Here is a 20,529-nt window from a genome sequence, read left to right on the forward strand (position 1 = left end):
GTCTTGACTAAACATTGAAAAAAATGCGATAAATGTTGCAGTAAGACAAACTTTAAAGTCACTACGAGTCGTACTCTTTTTACGTAATAGATTATCAGCAATTCCTAGATCTGTCTATGAGAATGCCATCCATCACCTCATACATAATTCTTTTACAGATGTTATGATTCATTACATCGTTGCCGGGCTGGACGTTCTATTTTTTTCGGCCCCGACAACTATCAAAATACTAATGTGACCGTACTGATCTGTTAGACCAACCTGTTTATGTTTTGCTCGAGAAAGACAAAACTTACACATGCAGTTTAAAAACCAACAAGGCAGTTGAGACGTTTTGTTGTAGTGTAACCTCTAAGATATATGACAAACAGTCAGAAGGGCATACCGACGGATATACGGACAGACGGACGGACAAGAAGGCAGATGAAGACCGCGAAAGGCTGGCAAGCAAGCAGGTAGATATCTGCCAGCAGTTAGAGACAGATCACCTCGAAGCGAAGTGGAAAGAAAGACATGGGAGCAGAAAAGTAAGTAAACATAGGCAAACAACAGGCACTCGTATGACGTACAGACAAAAAGAGAAAACATTGAAAAACTTATATTGGTAAAAGTCTTGATGATTAGTACTGATACTGACTTCTTTGTAGGTTTATTTTGAAGAGGGAAAACGAGCAACTTACAGTTGAGTTATTCTAAGGAAATCACTTTCTTCTGGCGGTACAATGGATTCAGGTTTCTTTTCACTGCCGCCGCCATTTTGAAACTGAAAACTAGCGTCCGCAGTCAGCGAAATACATTGTGTGGTGTAAAACTCACTTATTGTATTAAGATGATTTGATTTAATCCATGTTCAGAGTTTCTGACGTTTTGAGCATAGTTGCATTACATATTTTGTAGAAACCTACTCCCTTTTGTATTTATGACATTTATTGTATCAACAAAATAGGCACGCACAGCGCGCTTACTGAAGGCTTTATAGGAAAATTAAAAATAAAGCATGAGGTAGATGAACGGACAGGGATCGAAATTGTAAGTACATGGATTGAAAACAAAAAAAGCGTTTTAACACAACTGCCAGTAATTTTGCAATCTGATTGGCTAATTTTCTTTTGTTGAGGATTAAGAGTACAAACAACCCTGCTCGCGTCAACGTGTCTCACAATGTATATGTCAGCTCTCAGACATGGATGACGCGTGAGTCCACAACGTTTTGACCACTGTGATGACGAATATCGTTGTCCATAAGAGTACAGATCACGCAAAACCATCGTTGATTGTTAAGTTGCAATAGTTTTTATATTTTGAGAAGCGTTTGTCCACAACATTAAGTCAATAGGGCGAAACACAATAGCTAAGGTTTATTACAAAACAACAGTTGTTCCACTCTCTTTTTCGAGGATTGATAAAATTAAATGTCGATAAAATGTTTATTTCTATGAAGTACTCAAACAAAAATGAAGTTATGAAGAAATTGATCAATCTTTTAAAGAGGATGACTAGAGAGAAACAACTTCTACAATCTCATTCGCAGCAAAACCGTTGTGCAAGAGATTTACATTGTACTAGTTTGTGACACAAGGCATCGTACAAAACTCTGTAAGTGGCATCTGAGGCTTCCTTTCGTTTCCAAGCCAGTAACATAGCATAAGCCTTCTCGCCTAACTCTTCATTATTTATATGAAATGCAGTTATTTCGGCATTTTTAAATCCTAGGCGTCCTCCTAATTTCTTCCATTTTACAGGAATTTCCAGAGAAAGCTCTTCTAACTCCTCATCTGATGGTCCGCCAGCTTTAACCGTGACTGAGGATAATAATGAAATGGGAAGGAAAATTAGAAAAATGGTACTTCTCGAGAATCCGCCGACAGTTCCAAAATTTCGTAATTCGTTTTATTTTTTCTAAAGGAACCTTTTAAGGAACCTTTTTCGGAAAATTAAGTCAAAAAGTTCTATCGCGCTTTTTTCTCTCCGAAAAATCGGAAAGTTCAAAATACGCCTGAATGGGCGTTGTCCCCTCCCGTAAACCAACAAGGACCTTAAGCAAACCACGACGGCGACAGCAACGGGAACGTGAAAGAACAAAAGATCTAATTGGAAGAACAATAGCCCAGCACGTGCGTTTTAAAACTTTGTTCATTTCTTAGCCGCCCTTTGCAAAACAACAACGTGAAATCACCAAAATTTGCGTCATATGCGAACCGAAACCGCGACGGCAAATTATTTTAATTTCCATTTAGCCCTCAACGCTACTTTTATGCGTTATGTTGAGGTTGAGGTCTGGTGCCCTATGAGGTGGTAAACACATGCAGTCATTATCGAAATTCTAACTAAAAGTAGAAATTAATTTTTTAATCGGCGTCTTCCGTGGCGTTGCCGTCCTACTGCGTAAGGTCCCTATTTTCGAAATTCTAACTAAAAGTAGAAATTAATTTTTTAATCGACGTCTTCCGTGGCGTTGCCGTCCTGACGGCGTAAGGTCCCTATTGAAAAATTATGCAACTTCGGCAACTTCGCACGCTACAACGCGATGCAACCCCGCTTTTAAATTTTGTGTGCTAGCCGGATAGTCATTCATCTCTCAGAAAATATAAATTTCTTGTTCTGTTGTTACGTTTAAGTTTGAATAGCGACCCGTTGAAATAAAGGTAAATTTCAGTGGCCAACGAACAGGTCTTCCCTATATACTTACAAATCATAATGTACATCATCTTAAAGCTTTATCCTTGTATTTCAATTCCTCCAGCGGCACGTCCAGGTTTAAAAGAGTTTGGGCTATTTTGTCAAAATTGCAATGCGAACCCCTGAACAGCTGTCACGACCCATTTAAAGGCCTCGAAAAAGGTCTTGTATGATATATTTACAAATCAAAATATATATCTTCTTTAAGCTTTATCCCTTTAGTTTAAATCCTCAAAGTTTCTTTCTCGGCCTGCCATAGGCGGCGCGTCCAGCTTGAAAAGAGTTCGGACTAAAACGACAAAAATGTAATGCGATCCGTTGAACGGCTGTCACGCAAGAGGTCATGTACATTTTTTGTTATTTTTTAGCCCGAACTCTTTGAAAGCTGGACGCGCCGTTTATGGCGAGCCAAGAAAGAAACTTTGAGGAATTAAACTAAAAGGATAAATCTTTAAGATGACATATATTTTGGTTTGTAAAAATATCATACAAGACCTTTTTAAAGGGCTTTAAATGGGTCATGACAGTTGTTCAGGGGTTCGCATTGCAATTTTGACAAAATAGCCCAAACTCTTTTAAACCTGGACGTGCCGCTTATGGCGGGCCAAGATAGAGAATTGGAGGAATTGAAATACAAGAATAAATCTTTAAGTTGATGTATATTATAATTTTTAGGTATATATGGCAGACCTCTTCATAGGCCACTGAAGTTGACCTCTATTTTACCTCCGCGAAAGAGACGCGAAGTACTCTATTTCAACGGGTCACTCTTCTGGCATAAGCGTAAGAACATAGCAAGAAACTAATATTTTCTGAGAGATGAATGACTATCCGGCTAGCACAAAAATTTTAAAAGCGGGATTGTATCGCGTTGTAGCGTACGAAATTGCCGAAGTTGCATAATTTTTCATTTGTTCACGGTGATAATTTTTCATTTGTTCAAGGTGATAAGCCAGAACTTTTGGTATTAAGGACCGCAAACTCTTTCAGTAACTGGGTTCGCAATTCCAGGCAAGGTCCTAAATCTTCTCATTTGTCACATAATTTATGCGGTAGTAAGCGAATTGAATACCATATTTAGCCACAGTTACGTGGTAATATATGAAATATTGTTCTCGACATCGTCTTATTCAGATCATGGCTTATAAAATGATACGAACGTTGTAATTGTCCCAGTACTGTCATAGCTCTGTTACAAATAGGGAATTGTAAATATTCAAGTCTTTAACACCTTTGTAGAGCTCAACCACACCCCTCCCCATATGCTGGATGTCAGAAACTCAGTCTCCTCCGATAAATTGTGTTGATAAATTGAAACCAGCAATCGTTTTAAAGCCGAAAGTATAACTGGCACTGGAGAGAAGACATAATATATGACGCTTAAAAGAGCCATGGCTTTTCTGAGATAGGGACCAAGACCTCTCATGGTTACAAATCTAAAATGACATTGCAATAATTCAAGTTTCCCATAGTTAAAACTTCGGATTATTCAATCCTCTGAAGTTTCTTTCAGAGACTATTCGAAAGTATCTGTTAGCAAATTCAGACTTTTGACACTTTGCAAAAAATAGTTACCTCTGGTCACCTTTGCTCTCGTATCATCATCAGTAGTTGACGACCGTCTCTTTCGCTTTGATGGATCTAAAAACGCGACAAGGATATCATCAGTACTGTAACAAACAGTCTAAAGTAATTTTTCCTCCCTGTTTTGCAGTTACATCGATAATTCTCTCATTTGCTTCCTGAAACTCGATTAGACTTAGCACAAAATGTTTCATCACGCCTTCTGTTACTCATGCGATCATCTGAATCAAGAATAACACTAAAAGAACTAACTCCTTTTTTTAGGATTGAAAAGCTATTGCCTGAATTAACCAACAATTGAATGAAACACTCAAAGTTTTTCTTTCTGATGTTTGGACACGATTATAGTTGCCATGGGCGGTAAAGGAAGGGCTGTGGAGACGGGAGGTTGAAGGAAAAAGCGCGTAGGAGGTGAAGATAGATGGGAAACACGAATTGTAACTCTTGATACCTAACAGGTCCCTCCCAAAATTGAAACGAACAAAAATGCTCATGCAAAGACCAAAGATGCTCAATCCAATGAATGGTAAAAGATAACCCAAATGCGTCAAAAAAACACGTCTTATAGATTGTGGGTAATTGGTCGATTACTCACTAAAGACTAGCTGTATGCAACCGCAACGTGATAAGAAAACAATAATTATTCACATAAAGTAACATAAGGTATCGTATATCAGAGTCACTTACCTTCATAGTGAGCCCAGTCCTCAAACACATAAGTGTCATTTAGCATATGAAAAACAACTGAGGCTGCCATTACACTTGCGAATGGCCTCCAAGAATCAGTGCTAGATTTGCTACCGTCAGCGAAGTCTGAAACTCCTTTGATAACTAGCCATTCAATTCCATGTTTATGAGCGGCTGTGTAAAGACCTATAGAAGAGTTTATTTCCTGTTAATACACGATTTAACGTTGTGGTTTTTGAAAATTATCGGATGAATGAATTGCAAAATTTAACGATTCGTTGCAATGCCTATGATCTGTGCTAAGCACAAATCTTCAAGGGCTAAGGGAAATAATTTTTTCGTATCATTTAGCATGTAACGTTTAGCTATGTGTTAACGGTGTCATGATGTCATGTAAATTAACTATTCAATTTTTCCAGGATGCAAACCTCAAGAAAACAAACGGCAAGCCTGGCCTTCCTTATCAAAAAAAAAAAAAAAAAGACAAACATACACAACGGACAAAATATGAAGACCTACTGATGGTACACAGAAAAATGTTTGATTAACTTTTCCGCATTAGGGTTATTGGATTTGGGGCTCTAAGTAAAGTTATGAAGTGCTTTAAACAATACCTTCGCCTTCCATCTCGATGGCAGTTCCTTGAGGAAATCGCATCTTCAATTCTTTTTGACTTTTTGGGTCATCGATCACCTCAGGGCCACTGAGAAATACGCCATCACTGCGTACTGCCACTTCCAGATCTTTTTCGTTTTTTAAAGGTGCTTTCCATCCGGCACCGGCGCCCTTGATAAGGCCAGCCATATACTTATTTGGAGGAACAACACTGCCGCGTTCTTCGATCCCACACTTCCTTTTCTTGGTGTAAGCGTAGGTTATCAACTTTGAAGATATAACCACATCACCAAGCTTGGCTTTCGTCTTGCACAAGCTACCACAGTAACCCACACAGATGACTGCTTTGGGCCTTAAGACTGGAACTGCACTCTGGACTACAACTAATGAGCCACCAGGACCGGTGGCACCCATTGAGCATTGAATCACTGCAAATTTGGGCGAATTCGGCTCTTTCGAAGAATCTTTGTTGCGACTATACCCGAAGTACACAAAGCCAAGAGTAATTTCGTAACTCCTCACGATGCTTTTGAGAAATGAGAGGCAACTTAGGTGTTCACAGTCCTTTACTGTTAACAGGAGAAAATCAACAGGCAGAAATTCTTGGATATCTTTCCAAGGCGTTGTTTTCGCGGGGAGATTCTTTTTCTTTAACACTCTAAACTTTATTTTCGGAGGTTCTCCAATACCCTCTACATCAGCATGGGTAGTATTGTCCCGGTTTGCCATTATTCATACGGCCTAGGAACATACAATAAAATTATTTCAGGCAGTCTGGTAGTGAGCTAACGTCAGCAATCTCAGTGTATAAGTAATAGTTTACTTATTGACTCGCTTACGTACAGGTATTCACTCTGTAGAGATGTTTAGGTATTTGGACGGTCTGGGGAGATTTAAAGAACAACAGGGGGAATGGCTATTGAATAAATCAATATAGCTTTGATAAATGGGCTGAAAATTTTTCAAAATCTTTAAATTGTCAGTATTTCAAAGTATTACCTCGTTATTTAAAAACAATATCTGAATGTAGAGCCATCGACGGTAGTCAGTAATCGATTTGTTCGATACATTTTTATGTTGTATTTTATGACCAATAATACTGATGATGGATTAACAAGGTGCTAAAATACTACTTTTTCTCGCGCTGATTGCCCAGAAATATTCACTTAAGTGGGCTTGTAGAGTACTTTGAGGCATGAAGCAGTTGCAAAATTGACCACAACAATAGCTTATTAACTCAGTATGTTGGTAATTTACATGTTACCAGGGCGACTGTCAATTCGAGAACTAGAGCAAAATTAAAGAAATAGCTCTATTGCTTTTTACAGTAGTTAAAATTTCATTTGAATGAGAAACTTGCATAACTCAACATATCAAGGGGGCAGTGAAGTTGGATTTCGAAGAGAAAGTGGAAATCTTTTGTTCTGCTCTCAAACGATTCTAGTTTCAGAATGAATGTGTGATTTTTGCTTGGTTTATTTCGCGCGATTAAGAAAAAAGCAACTGTTTTAAAGGCTGGCAGACAGCTTCACTTTCGGTTGCCCTGGTAACCAAATGCAACGAATCCAATCGTTTTGGCAAGTTTAACTTTTCCATAATTATACCAAACATCATTCTTAAGACCTTTGAATTCAGATCAAGACCCTCTTGGTTTAAATTGCCACTAATAAAAAGCCCGGCTACGAAACATTCAGTCTTGACAACTTCCATTTTGTTTACTTATAATCTTCTATTAGGAAACTTTTATCACATCTCTGTGTTTTCAGAAAGGTCCTAACTTAGATTAAAGATGGTAAATGAGACTACATACAGTGAAATGTAAGGTTCCTAGAAAGAAAAAATAGGTATAAAAACTAAATCAAAAATTGATTAGAAGCGACAATAAAATACTAAAAGAATTGAATGAAAAAGTTGCTAGAAATGCTACGCTTAAAATTTACAATGTCAGGTACATTTTTAATCCTTGGTCTTCTTGTCCGAAAGTTATTAGATGGAATTTACGACGATAAGACTTATTGAGGATATTTTCCAATTATTCTCAAGTACTTATTTTGCGTTTTGATAGATTCTAAATGTATTCTTGTATAATCATGTATTTGTATGGTGCATCAAATTCAATTTATAGATGATCACAGGCTTCAGCACACTCAGCCAAGAAATAATTATAGTGGAACTTGTACAGCAAAGTTTCACTCAAATCCAATATATAAGCACCTAACATAAGCTAGTTTTTTGCTATTGCATAAATAGCGCTATCTACTGCGAGGATCGTGCATCATACGTATAAGCTAGTTTGTCAATTGTAAGTACCTCCTTGAATTGTTTTAAACCATCTTAATCTTTGTTATAGTTTTTTACTTACATAGTTTTTTACATCCGTATTGTACATAATTTTAGGGGGCCACGGGTTTGTTAGTATTTTTGTACGAATTTTTTTAGTGCTACCCTCTTTAAATAAACTTTTACTTACTTACTTACTTACTTACTGTAGATGATACAAATATTGAAAGTCGGTAGTGGTTAATCGTTTTTCTGTCGGTAGTCGGTAATTTTTTTCTCGCTCTGTCGGTAGTCGGTAGTATTTTTCGCCATTTGTCGCTAGTCGGTTAACCCCATTCACACCCTCATTAAAGCTGGTTACTTTTTTATCAGCAAGTTTACTCTGCCAGGATTAAAAAGATAATAATAATAGCTTAGGGAATGTACAATAATTATCGGGAGGGGGGCAGTAAAACGAGGGGGGCATAATGTAAACTCACAGCTTTAAGGAGGGGGTAACATGTAAATTCCTGGGAAAGTGGGAGGGGGGGGAGCAGCTGAAAAACTGACTACCAAAGATATTTCACTGAAAGTTGTAGCCATTACTTTCTGGACTGATTTGATATGAATAAAACATGGCTTATATGACATCAATAATAAGATAGAACATATAGTCATTCTCAAGTGAAATTAACTTGGCAAGATTATCAAAATGACATATGTTTATGTTGGTGTGTAAGAGGTTGATGATAAAAACTCTTCTACTAACTCTTCTGTTTCTCCAATGAAGCATTTAGAATTTAACAGGTCTCCTAACTGAACAAGCTTCATCAGTGCGAGACGTAAACTAACAAGGAACATCTAAATCAACGTTATCGATCTGTGGCACTCCATACTTCTCTGGCTTATGCTCACCATCAACTGGTGCCACGCCCAGTGAAATAAAAATAACAGAAGCTCTACTCTTTCGATTTTCCACAGCCAAAGAACTCCTTTTTCTTGCTTTCCTTTCGTCTTCCTTCTTTCTCCTGAATTTTGATACGTTGGTTTTGGAACCAATAGAATAGGCGGCCTTGTGTTTTTTTTGATGCAGTTTGAAGGTCCTCAATTAGTTGAGCGATAATATCTTGAATGCCAGTTGAGATTAGTGTCTGAACTGAATTTATCTGTAGATGCTGGCTGGGGGGGGGGGGGGTTCGTCATAACTTTTGGGAGATTTGGAGGGGGTCAAAGCTAATTTGCCTTTGTTGAGAGGGAGGGTATTGTGTAATATATCTCCTTGCAAGGCTCGTCTTTCGCCCCCCCCCCTCCTGATAATTATTGCGCAGTCCCTTACCACTCTCCATTCATAACTGGTACTGACCACTTTAACATGGAGAAGCCCTGCCAAATCATTCACCACAGAGAAGGTTAAAACACGGATAGAAGCTTTTTGAGGGGGACCTCGGGGTTTGCAGTGTTGTGGTGTTGACCCTTTTTGTAATGCGGTATTGTGGTGGAGAAAAACTCAAACCTTACGGTACACAGTGTTTGTAATTTCAAACCGACGGTTTTCGTTGAAATAAACCATTTCTATTGTTGCAAGTTATTCTTTAACTTTTAAAACTAGATTTTGATAACCCATGGCTGATTGTCCAACGAAGTAAGCAATACATCCGAGCTAATTTTAAATAAGCATTAGTTGATTAACCCGGGCAGTGTTCTTTTAATATTTTACTTGACCACTGGAACTCTACCACATGCACTATCGGCCAGCCAAAGACCAACCCGGGGTTAAGATGAGTGAAACCAGACGAGGTAAATTGTGAGACTATAAAGTGGTGTCGGTGTGTTACTAATATTTCTTACAGTGATACGGTGTTTGTTCTATTTGTTTGCCGTGTTGTGGTATTCTGAACCCCTCATGTCCCCCTCTTTACGCATTTTTTTTTTGAGAATCTTGTATAAGAACAGCAAAATAGGAAATCGAGGGAGGTACATTTGCATCAGGTAATTACTTTCTGCCAGTCGAAAAAGCCTGGTTACCAACATTGGTTAGTCCCAGATATCTTTGAGAGCCCATTCTCTCACCACGCATGTCAGAGTGTTTAGGCGGAAGATCTTAACTAACGGAAAGCTTGGAGAGCGAATTTTAGTGTGCTTTTCTCTGCGAACGAAAGTCAAAGTGGACATCCAATTCCCTTTGTTCAATTCACAGTCCATAATTTGCGTCGCTTGTTTCCTGAAGGGGAAAGTCGATCCAGCTTTGATATTTTTGGTAAGCTACAACCTAAAAGTTTCTGATCTTAACGAGTATGCGCAAGATTGCATGCTCATTCATGATCATTTAACATTATCTGTAGGTGCAATGCTGTTGATTATTAATTTTTCCCTTGCCCAACTCTTCTGTGATCAGGGTAGATGCCAGTCAGGAGTAAAGCTTTTCTGCTGATGAATCCTTTCTGTTAGGCATTAATTAATCATTTTTCGGTACATGTACGTGCTATACTTCTAAAGATTAGTTGTTTTCCCTTGCTGTATACTACTGTGATCAAGGTATATGCCAGTTAGGAGTGAAGCTTTTTGCCATGGAATCCTTTCTGTTGGGTATTGATTGATGGTTTTACTGTAAATTGATGTGCAGTGCTTCTTATGATTAGTATTTTTTCCTTTGCTCAATACCACTGTGATCAGGGTAAATGGCAGTTACGAGTGAAGCTTTCAGTAGAGGAATGTTTACTGTTTGGCCCTGTCTGATCATTGTAGATTACATGTAGACACAATGCTTCTAATGATCAATTTTCTCTTGCTCTACGCAACTGTGATCAAAGTAATTTCCAGTTTAGGGTGAAGCTTTTCTTCAGAAGTGTCCTTATTGTTGAGCTCTGATCAGTCATTTTTAGGCAATACTTCTAGTAATCCATGCTTTTCCTTGCTCTGCACAACTGTGATCAAGTTATATGCTTGTTAGGAGTGCCATAGCTTTTTTGCTCAGGAATATCAATACATGTAGGTTCCATGCTTGTTATGATTAGTTTTGTCTCTTGTGCTAAACTACCCTGATCAAGGTATATGCTAGTAAGGAGTAAAGCTCTTAGCTGTGAAATTCCCACTGTTAGGCATTGATTGATCATTTTACAGTAGATTTAGGTGCAATGATTCTATGTAGGTATGTACGTACGTACACACACACACATCTTTACATACACTCATTTTATAATCCTTATTTTTAGCATTTAACCATTCATTGAATGCTGTAAGTATTTTGGAAACACGGTATAAGATGATCCATTAGTAGCTAAATCTCTATTAACTCGTCTTTTTAGTAAGCACACTCTATGAAATCAAGTAACTGATAGTTTAATCGATTAATTCTCGAACCTGATCCTTTGAGAAATATTCAAATATAGGATCGCGTAATTATTTTGAAGTTACCTTAAAAATTTTTTTCACATCATTTTCATTATTACTGATGAGAATTTAAAACTACTGAAACCACAGATATAAATCAAAATGTACTTAACTTAACGTTTATAAAAATGGCTTTTGAAAATTTGTAAAACTCTGGTAATTTTTTTTTTTTTTGTAATCTTGGATGAAGAAGGGTGAATTGGTAAAAGTGGAACGAAAAAAATGGCTTTAAAGTTAACTGTCAGAGAATGCTTTTGCCAATGATGGCAGGTTTATGACAAGTGAAAATGAATCTCACGAATTTCTCGAGAACAAGTTAAAGTATGGGTAGCTGTTTTGAAACCCTCGTTTCTGATCATCACACAGTAACAATGCGAGTGGTGTTCAATCGATCTCCTTTGTCAGGTTCCACTGGTTATTTATGCTCCTATTCCTTTACATTCAGAAGGCCGAGACTACATGAATAAATACAGCCAAAAAAAGACACATTTTATTGCAAGAGACAGTTAATGGGAAGGGTGTATAAAGTTGGATGTTTGGTTGACTCACAAAATGATAAAGATGAAGGAATGATAATTGCTAATAATTGTTATGATAAAAGTTATTAAGCAACTCCTCTCTGCACTGCTCCATGAAATGAGTTCTAATTTTTAGTCAATTGAAGTTGGAAGTCTTCTGAAATTTGCCGCAGCAATTACGTTTCCACTATACTCTACTTTCAATTACTGAGATACCCTTAAAATCTCTTAGAGAAGACCGCAGCTGCAAATGCTATGAAAGCTACGTTCTTAAGAACAAGGCAAAGCAAGTGTCACCAAAATCGCAATAGTGAACTCATTTGTCTTCTGTGAACCGATGCGCGAATAAGTTAAGACTGTTTGGAAAGAAAAATTTCGATGTCTGCCTCATAACTTTGAAATCATTCAACACAGAGAGACAAAGGAGATAAACTTGTATACAGGTCTACGGAAAACAAATTCATTGCGTTCATAAGATTTCAAGAAACATCGAAGAAAAATGAAAATTTGGCACATTTGATCTTTCCTGTAGTCAAAGCACAACTCATAAATCAATTCTCCCTCTCTAAACTTTTTATGCCTAGCGTTAAAATCATTCCTTGATAAATTTGAAAGAAATGGTACTAAGCGGTTGTTAGCCATGAAAATCAACGGCAATCTCGCTTTGCATGTCCATCTACAACATAGTTATCGATCAGGAATTGACCAAAATTCCTTTGCTTCAGTGCAAATCACAAGTTATGCTAGGCGCTTTCCTTTGCGCAGAAAATACATAGCTTCCTCTTCTCAAAACACATCTTAAAGTGTGCGTAGCTGACAAGATTTTTCGAGATTTCTTTTCCAAGCGAAGGACGGACAGCCAGTGTATCGATCTGATCCCGCTGTCCCCTAAGGCTGTTGTAAATTTCAGATTAACTTTACCGAACAGTTGCAGGTGTTGTGTTATGCTTAAAATTAACGTTCTCGTGTATATGTTTGCGTCTGGTCTAGCGTGGACTATCGCACCATTAGCTGAAGACTTTAATTCGCCCAAAGTAGCCGGATCAGTATCTTAATTGCTGCAAATGCAATCATCAAAATATTCGCACTTTTCGGCATGGTTGAAAGGGAATCGATTGAGCGGACGGACCATTAAAGAGTGGTAAGAACGTTACCCAAACATATCCTTCAGACCGTAACCCCACGATTGATTTGCATTTCTCTGGCTTTGAATGCTATAACATTGATTAGTAACTTAACCCCACCCTGTTCCATGAGATAAATTATTGCTCTAGTCAACTGAAATACGAATCCAGGAAACGAACTTGACACGAGCCAGACATAATTACCTGATGTGATTAGGCTAAAAAAATTCCTGCCTTACTTAGGCCTCAATTCGGCCGTACAGTTCGAATGAACATATGTAATTAGTGACGGAATGGTTTAATAAGTTAGTCGAATGCCCTGATCATGATACAGCGCAATACACCGTATGTTCTGTTATTTGCAATAGACTTGTTTGAAATATCAATTTTTTTTTCAATAAAATTCTCAACCTACAAACTAATACATTCCACAAATTTTGAAACATTTACGGCTACCAGTATATTATATGATTCACTGCGTAGATACTAATTGCGTCTCACTCATTTCACTAACTTGGCTAGATTTAAATCTAACTTTCTTGTAAAAATAAAGAATTCAAGAAAATAATGTGAAATTTCTCTTTATCTCGTAACGATGAAGCTATTTATCATGTGAAAAGAGTGAACAGAGTCTACTCAGCTGCGACAGTAGCATAGGACCTTCATCCGGAAAACAGCTTTAGTGTTATAGTATGTGGTTTTAATTTTAAATATCTTAGCGAATGTGATATGTATTTTTATAGGCTGATGAATTGATCGTGTCTAAATAAAGATTACAATACAATCCCGCGCTATTTGACCTTCTAGCTGCTACGTGCTTCAAATGTTTCTCTCGCAAATCATAAATGATCGAAGCTCTTCTCAAAGGCCGATTGGAACAATTCGAAAACATATTTTAAAGCAAATCATACAACACCGAAAGAAAAAGATTGATAAACGTGGCTACCGGTCCAACAGCCAGATTTGCCGAAATTAGAGGTAGTGAGACAACTATGAAAGCGGAATATTTGAAATAAAATCGAAGCAGGGACATACATCTATATCTTACTAATGCTTTCTCCTAGAGGATAAAACATCTTTTAAGCTGCTATGAATTTCAGTATAATTAAACCGAGCTCTTTCAGGTACTTGCAGCGTTTGACATTTTAGTGTATTCGTTTGCTTGAAGTTTTAGTGTTTTCATTTGCTTGAAGTTTGAAAGTATTCGGCGTGATTGGAGTTTGCGCGTGGTCAAGCGTCGTTATTACCGTTCTCGTCGTGAGCTCGGTAGATTCGAGTCAACCGAATTTTTATCGAACTTTCTGCAATCGGAATCAAACTGGTTGCTTCTGAGTTAGAAAGGGGTCGAAAAGGGGAGAGCAATCGAGGAGTAATAAGCTCGGATGAAAATCAAGTCAGAGGGTGAGTAGAAATTTGAAAATGAGTGAATTAATTTTCACAATCTAACCTTCTATCCTTTATCGTCTACCTGAATTACTTTTCATATAATTTTTTAGCGAGGGGCTTGAGTGTCTGTGAGGATAAAAATCAAATGCTTGTGATCTGAGATGGCCATCTATGACAGAGTTCTTATTGATAAATTAGTAAGCTACCTTCGCCTCTGCATGGCACGTCAAACAGATAATGCTTGGTGTTGTTTACATTCAAAATATATTACTTTCTCTTCTCACCTTCAGTTTCTTTTTATAATATGATCTGTACTTGATTCTTGTAAAGAAAACTGCGAAGCCACAGGACAAAGCTGAAAGGTTTGCTTATTCTATGATGAAGCACTAGTACAGATTCCTAGAGCTGACACAGCTTTGCAACATAATATTGCGAAGATATGAATAATTTAAAGGAGTGCCTTAACGACGTAGACCTACGGAGGCTTCTAGAACCGCATGGTCAAAGAAGCGTGAAAACGAGGCCAGAGAGCTATGTAACTTTTGCATTCTGATCAATATACTTTATTTCTTGTTATTATGGTCAGGGTATTTGCACCTAGCCAATGAAGCAGACCAGTGGTTAAGACTAGTCGGAAATGCTGCAGGTTTGCTCGTAAATTAGGGTCCTAGGGGACGCTGGGATCTGTAGACGATGAGCTGTTGGTGAGTATGACTACAAAAGTCAAGCGAAAATATGGTGCCACACAGCATGCTTACTGACGACTTATAGGGAAATTCATGAAAAAGCATTGTTCAGATGGGAAGAAGTCGTCGTAGTATTAAGGGCGAACTTGTTGGGTGCAAATTTTCAATGAGGCAATACTTGTATCTACATTAAAGAAACATGTACGTTCAGCTTGAAAATACATCTGATTTTTATTGACCTTTCAAGCACATTTGGCTATGACAAACTTCTTTCTAAGGCCAATGTATATTTTGAGCATATCCCTGCACTGAGACATGGAAAATCTAAATCTATGCAGATCACGCTTTTACCTCGTGTTTTAATTAATATTCGCCACAAACGATTAAACCTTTGATCCAAACAATATCAAGTATCTAATTTCTCCCTGTAGCGTGACCCCTCAATCAAATGTGAGCTCACGAGAATGAAGGAAACGATCACCAACTAAAGAAGCTCTTGATTGTGAAACAAATTAACCTCGTCAGCGCCTTAGGCAATGTATAGAGACTGGTAAGGAGAATATGTAATCTAATGTCAGGGTTGTCCGGGATAAAGAAATTAAGATCATTCAGGGTAGGAAATGAATTGTTTTAGACTAACTTAATCTTCGCTGTAGATGATACAATTAATGAAAGTCAGACGGTCTTGCAGCTAACTTCTTAAACTCTTCTTTTCGTCACTCACCAATTTGATTCTACAACGGTTGCGAAGGTTTTAGTCGGTTTTAATCTTTTGATATTTATTGATGCAATAACGTCCTTATCTAAACATAATGGTTTTTACCATTGTTACCTAAAATAGATAACTAGCTCATTTCATTTTTACAGCTAAATTCAGAGATTTTCAATGAAAGAAACACGTACTTCTTTTCATAACCGAGTATAATGATGCAAATGTTATTCTTTTTCCTCTTTACTTAACTTGATAATAACTGGAGAATTGACCACATTATACTTAATTTTTCCTTCATACACTTTATAGTTGCCGACAGGAGGTTGGTATATAACTGTCTCAACCTTCTGTATATGTAATAGATAACTGTGATAAAAACATTTAATATCCTTGTTTTTCACATTAATTGACCCTTTCATTACATGCTGTACCTATTTTGGCAACTCTATGTGAGATGATCCGTTGGTAACTAAATCACCATTAGCTCGCCTTTCAGTGGCGTATACTTTATGAAATCAAGTAAATGATAATTTCATCGATCAATTCCCCAACCTGATCATTTAGAGAAAAAGTCAAGTATACGATAGCTGAATTAATATGAGGTTACTTTGAGAAATCTGTTTATCTTCTTCATTATTACTGAGAATTTTAAAACCACTGAAACCACAGCTAAAAATCAAAATTACATGAAGAATTCAAACACTGGCTTTAAAGCTATCTTGGAGAGACTATTTATGCTATTGATGACATATTTATGACTACAGGGAATGAATCCCATGAATTGCCTTAGAACAAGTCAAACTATGAGTAGCTGTTCTGAAACCCACATTTCCTAATCATCACACAGTAACAGTGTGAGTACATAGTGCTCAATTGATCTCCTTTGTTAGGTCCCACTGTTGATGATAGCGTCACTTTATCACTGCAAGAGACAGAAAAAATGGGAAGGGTGTATAGAGTGGGATGTTTGGTTGACTCGAAGAATGATAAAGATGAAGGGATGATACCAATTGTTATGATACCAATTGTTATGATAACAGTTAAAAAGCAATTCATCTCCATACTGCTCCATTAAATGAGTTAAATTTTGGTCAATAACTGAAATTTTCAGCAATTACATTCCTTTATGCTGCATGAAATATGATCAAATACTGTGATGCTCATAAAATCCACCCAGAGAAAAAGACCATAGCAACGGCTACCATTAAGATACATTTATAATATAAATAATTTGAAGCCCTGGAGACAAGCAAGCGTGACCGAATTGCAAGAGTTAACTCATTTGTCTTGAATGAACCAAAGCGCGAATGAGTTAAGATTGTTCGAAAACAGGAATTTTGATGTCTGCTTCACAACTTCGTAATCGTTCAACATAGAGAGACAAAAGAGATAAGTAAAGTTACACACAAGTCTAGTCAACAAATTCCTTGGGTTGATAAGAGTTCAAGAAATATGGAAGAATTAAAAATGAAAATTTGACATATTTGATCTCTCCTACAGTCAAGGCACAAGTTATAAATCAGTTTTCCTTGTCTAACATTCTACCACCTAGCATTAAAATCATTCATGCGTCGTGATAAATTTGAAAGAAATGGGACTTAGTGGTTGTGGGCCATGAAAATCAACGGCAATCACGCTCTTGCATGTCTATCTACAACATAGATATCACACAGCAATTCTGTTAAATCTATTTGCTTCAGTGCAAATCGCGCGCATCGAACAAGTCATGCTTGGCGCCTCCTTCTTCACAAAAAGAAAATACATTGCTTCTTCTTCACAAAACATATCCTAAAGCGGGCATGGTTCACAAGATTTTTTTTGAGATTCTTTCAAGCGAAGGACGGGCAGCTGGTGTATCGATCTGATCGTGTCCCGTATCGTTGCTGTAAAATTCAGATTAACTTTAGCGAACAGTTTCAGCGTCTGGTCAAGCGTCGACTATCGTTGTACTAGCTTAAGTCTTAATTCGCCTAAGATATTCGGATCAGTATCTTAATGCTGCAAAATCAATTACCAAAAATCATTTGGCATTTTTACTAGGTCGAAAGGGAATCGATTAAGCGAATGGAATATCGAGGAGCGAAAGGACTGAAGACCAAGTCAAACAGGTAAATGCAATTTTGAAAATAATTGGCGTGATTCCTCTTCTATTTTAATCATTTACGTGTCGTGTTAATTGAAAAAAAAATGGGATTTAAAATTTCTTCGTCGATGGCTCTTACATGTCTATCATTAACACGGTTTTCTCAGAAATTGATAAAACTCCCTTTGTCTCGGCACAAATCACATCCAAAGACTGACGCTTGGCAGTCAAAATATATCACTTTCTCTTCTCACCTTCAGTTTCTCTTTGCAATATAGTTGTCTGTAGTTGACTCTTGCGAACAAAACGGTGGAGCTACAGGATAATACTTCGTACGCTGCGAGTATGATGAATCGTGTATCGAACTACTCGTAAAAATTTCCCACTTCTGAGAAAGCTTCGTTACAGGCTTGCAAATGTATGAATAATTTATCAGATTGCTTGACCAAGCAAAGCTAACTTCATCTTGACCTGAGGCTGTAGCCTCACACGGCATGCAGTTAATGATCGTTAATGGCTGAGATAATAGACAAGTAGGAAGACCTGACTAATATATTCCGTTAAATCTTTAAATAGCTTAGTCACAAAGAGACTTTTGCCTTCAAATGAAAAGAAAACTTACTAGTAGTCGAGGAATGGATTGGGGGACGGGTGGAGGAAGAGGCAAGTGAAGGTAGTCCTCGCCCCACTCCACCCCCTTAAGCTTCCCACCCTCCGTTTTCGTAACCAATCGTTTTTATGTGGCACTATGCAAATCCCAAACCCTGAAATTGTATATACCACAGACCGTAACGAGACGATTTGTATGCATTCTCCTCGCGTTAAACACAACAACTTTGATAAATAACTTAACCCCACCTTGGTTCTTGAGATGAATAAATTCTGGCTGAAGACACAATGACCCTGACGTGATTACACGGAACGACAAAATCCCGCCTTACTTTGGCCTAAATTCGGCCTTCCGGCTCAAACCAACATGTAAATAATGAAAGAATTGTTTATTTACAAATTAATCCGATGCGCTGATCATCACAATACACCCAATGTACTATTGTTTGAAATAGACTTGTTTGAAATTAGAACTTTCCGTTTTTTATGTCGATAAAATGGTAAACCTACGAATATATTCCACAAAACTGGACACATTTATAGCAATCAGTGCATTATATTATTACTATTTTCAATGTACTTTTCAAAGATTGCTCAATTCCGTGACCTTTTCCAGCTGCGGTGTGCTTCAAATGTTACTCCCGCAAATCGTAAACGATCAAAAATCTTCACAAAGGTCGATTGAAACAATTCGAAAACACACTTTAAAGTAAATCATACAACGCGGAAAAAAAGAGTAGATACATCAACTTGGCCACGGATCAAACAGCTAAATTGATCGAAATAAGAGATCACGAGACATCGATGAAAGCGGAACATTTAAAATACAAACGAAGCAGGGACACCTGACAGTAATACTTTTCTTTTCTCTACACTAATATGATCGAGATATATTCAAGCTTAGAGAGTGAAGCTTCTTTTGCTAGTGAATTGCAACTGTTAAGCTCAGAAAGATCATTTTAAATTACATGGATGTGCAATGCTTCTGGTAATTAGTTTTTCCAGTTAATTGCTGTTCAGCATATGTACTATGATTAAGGTATATGCCAGTTCTGAGTGATGTTTTTTGTTGAGTAATTCTTACTGTAAGGCATTGATTGATCATTCTGCGGGACATGTAGGTTCAATGCTTGTAATAATTAGTTAATCTCTCTCTCTGCACCAGTGTGATCAAAGTAAAGCCAGTTAGGAGAGAGGATTTTAGCTGACTGAATCCTTGCTTTAGGCACTGATTCATAATTTTTAGTACAGGTAGAGGTGCAATGATTCGAATGACTAGTTATTCCCCTTTGCTATACTTCTGTGATGAAGGTATATGTCATTTAGAAGTGAAGCTTTTAGCGGAGGATTCCCTACTGTTAGGTATTGATTCATTGTTTTACAGTAGATGTAGATGCAGTGCATCTAATGATATTTTTGTTTCTCTTACTCTACACTACTGTGATCAAGGTAAAAGCCAGTTAGGAGTAAAGCCTCTAGCTAGGGAATCCTAATTGTTAGGTATTGGCGGATTATTGTACAATATATGTAGGTGCAATACTTCTAGTGATCAATTTTGTTTCGTTGTTCTACACAACTTTGATCAAGGTGTATGCTAATCAGGAGTGAAGATTTTTTCTGATGAATCGTTGCTGTTTGGCTTAGATTGATCCTTTTATAGCACATGTATGTGCCATGCTTCTATTGATTAATCTTTTCCCTCGCTCTACACTACTATAATTAAGACATATGTCAGTAAGGAGTGAAGCCTCTAGCTAATGAATCCTTACCGTTAGGCATTGACTGATTATTCTGTAGTACAGGCATGTACAATACTTCTAGTCATTAATTTTTCCCTTGCTCTACACTAGTGTGATCAAGGTGTATGGCAGTTGGGAGTGTTGCTTTTTGCTGGGAATCCCTCACTACATGCTTCACGAATATGCGAAAATACTAGGATGCCTTAAAATCCTCTGAGAAAAAGAAATTATAACTGCAACAGCTATGAATAGTTACTCAGATAACTCGAAGCCCAAGGGTCAAAGTAGGTGTTATAAAAGCAAATCGCAAGATTAACATACCTCAGTTGTATAGTGAGAACCGAATACCGATTAAGACTATTCGAAAACTAAATTTTTGATGTCTACCTCACAATTTCATAATCTTTCAACACAGAGATACCGGATAGATTGATAAAACTGCTTACATGACTTGCAAA

At 37.4% G+C, this 20,529-nt stretch overlaps 1 protein-coding gene and 1 long non-coding RNA gene across 2 annotated transcripts; both read right to left on the bottom strand.

Annotated features, from left to right (window-relative positions):
• Window positions 1–1,343: 1,343 nt before the first annotated feature.
• LOC111347255 (death domain-containing ATP nucleosidase) lies at window positions 1,344–14,700 on the bottom strand. The gene is made up of 5 exons (XM_088754279.1): window positions 14,527–14,700; window positions 5,565–6,306; window positions 4,951–5,136; window positions 4,255–4,320; window positions 1,344–1,802 (listed from the first exon to the last, which is right to left on the bottom strand). The coding sequence occupies exons 2-5, from the start codon at window positions 6,292–6,294 to the stop codon at window positions 1,522–1,524; spliced, it is 1,263 nt and encodes a 420-aa protein (XP_088610405.1). The 5' UTR covers window positions 6,295–6,306; window positions 14,527–14,700; the 3' UTR covers window positions 1,344–1,521.
• Window positions 14,701–15,134: 434 nt separating this feature from the next.
• LOC148735650 (uncharacterized) lies at window positions 15,135–18,855 on the bottom strand. Its single transcript, XR_015999013.1, has 2 exons — window positions 17,978–18,855; window positions 15,135–16,562 (listed from the first exon to the last, which is right to left on the bottom strand). It is a non-coding gene; the product is annotated as an uncharacterized LOC148735650 (long non-coding RNA).
• Between the last annotated feature and the right edge of the window lie 1,674 nt (window positions 18,856–20,529).

Source organism: Stylophora pistillata, chromosome 3, assembly GCF_964205215.1.
Source record: "Stylophora pistillata chromosome 3, jaStyPist1.2, whole genome shotgun sequence".
Classification (NCBI taxonomy): Eukaryota; Metazoa; Cnidaria; class Anthozoa; order Scleractinia; family Pocilloporidae; genus Stylophora; species Stylophora pistillata.

Excerpts from the sequence above, each read along its gene's own strand:
- LOC111347255 (XM_088754279.1), bottom strand. The coding sequence starts at position 6,294 with ATGGCAAACCGGGACAATACTACCCATGCTGATGTAGAGGGTATTGGA. Across the intron at positions 5,137-5,564 it reads CATCGAGATGGAAGGCGAAG|GTCTTTACACAGCCGCTCAT; the intron begins GTATTGTTTAAA and ends ACTCTTCTATAG. Across the intron at positions 1,803-4,254 it reads GAGAGCAAAGGTGACCAGAG|TCACGGTTAAAGCTGGCGGA; the intron begins GTAACTATTTTT and ends TATTATCCTCAG.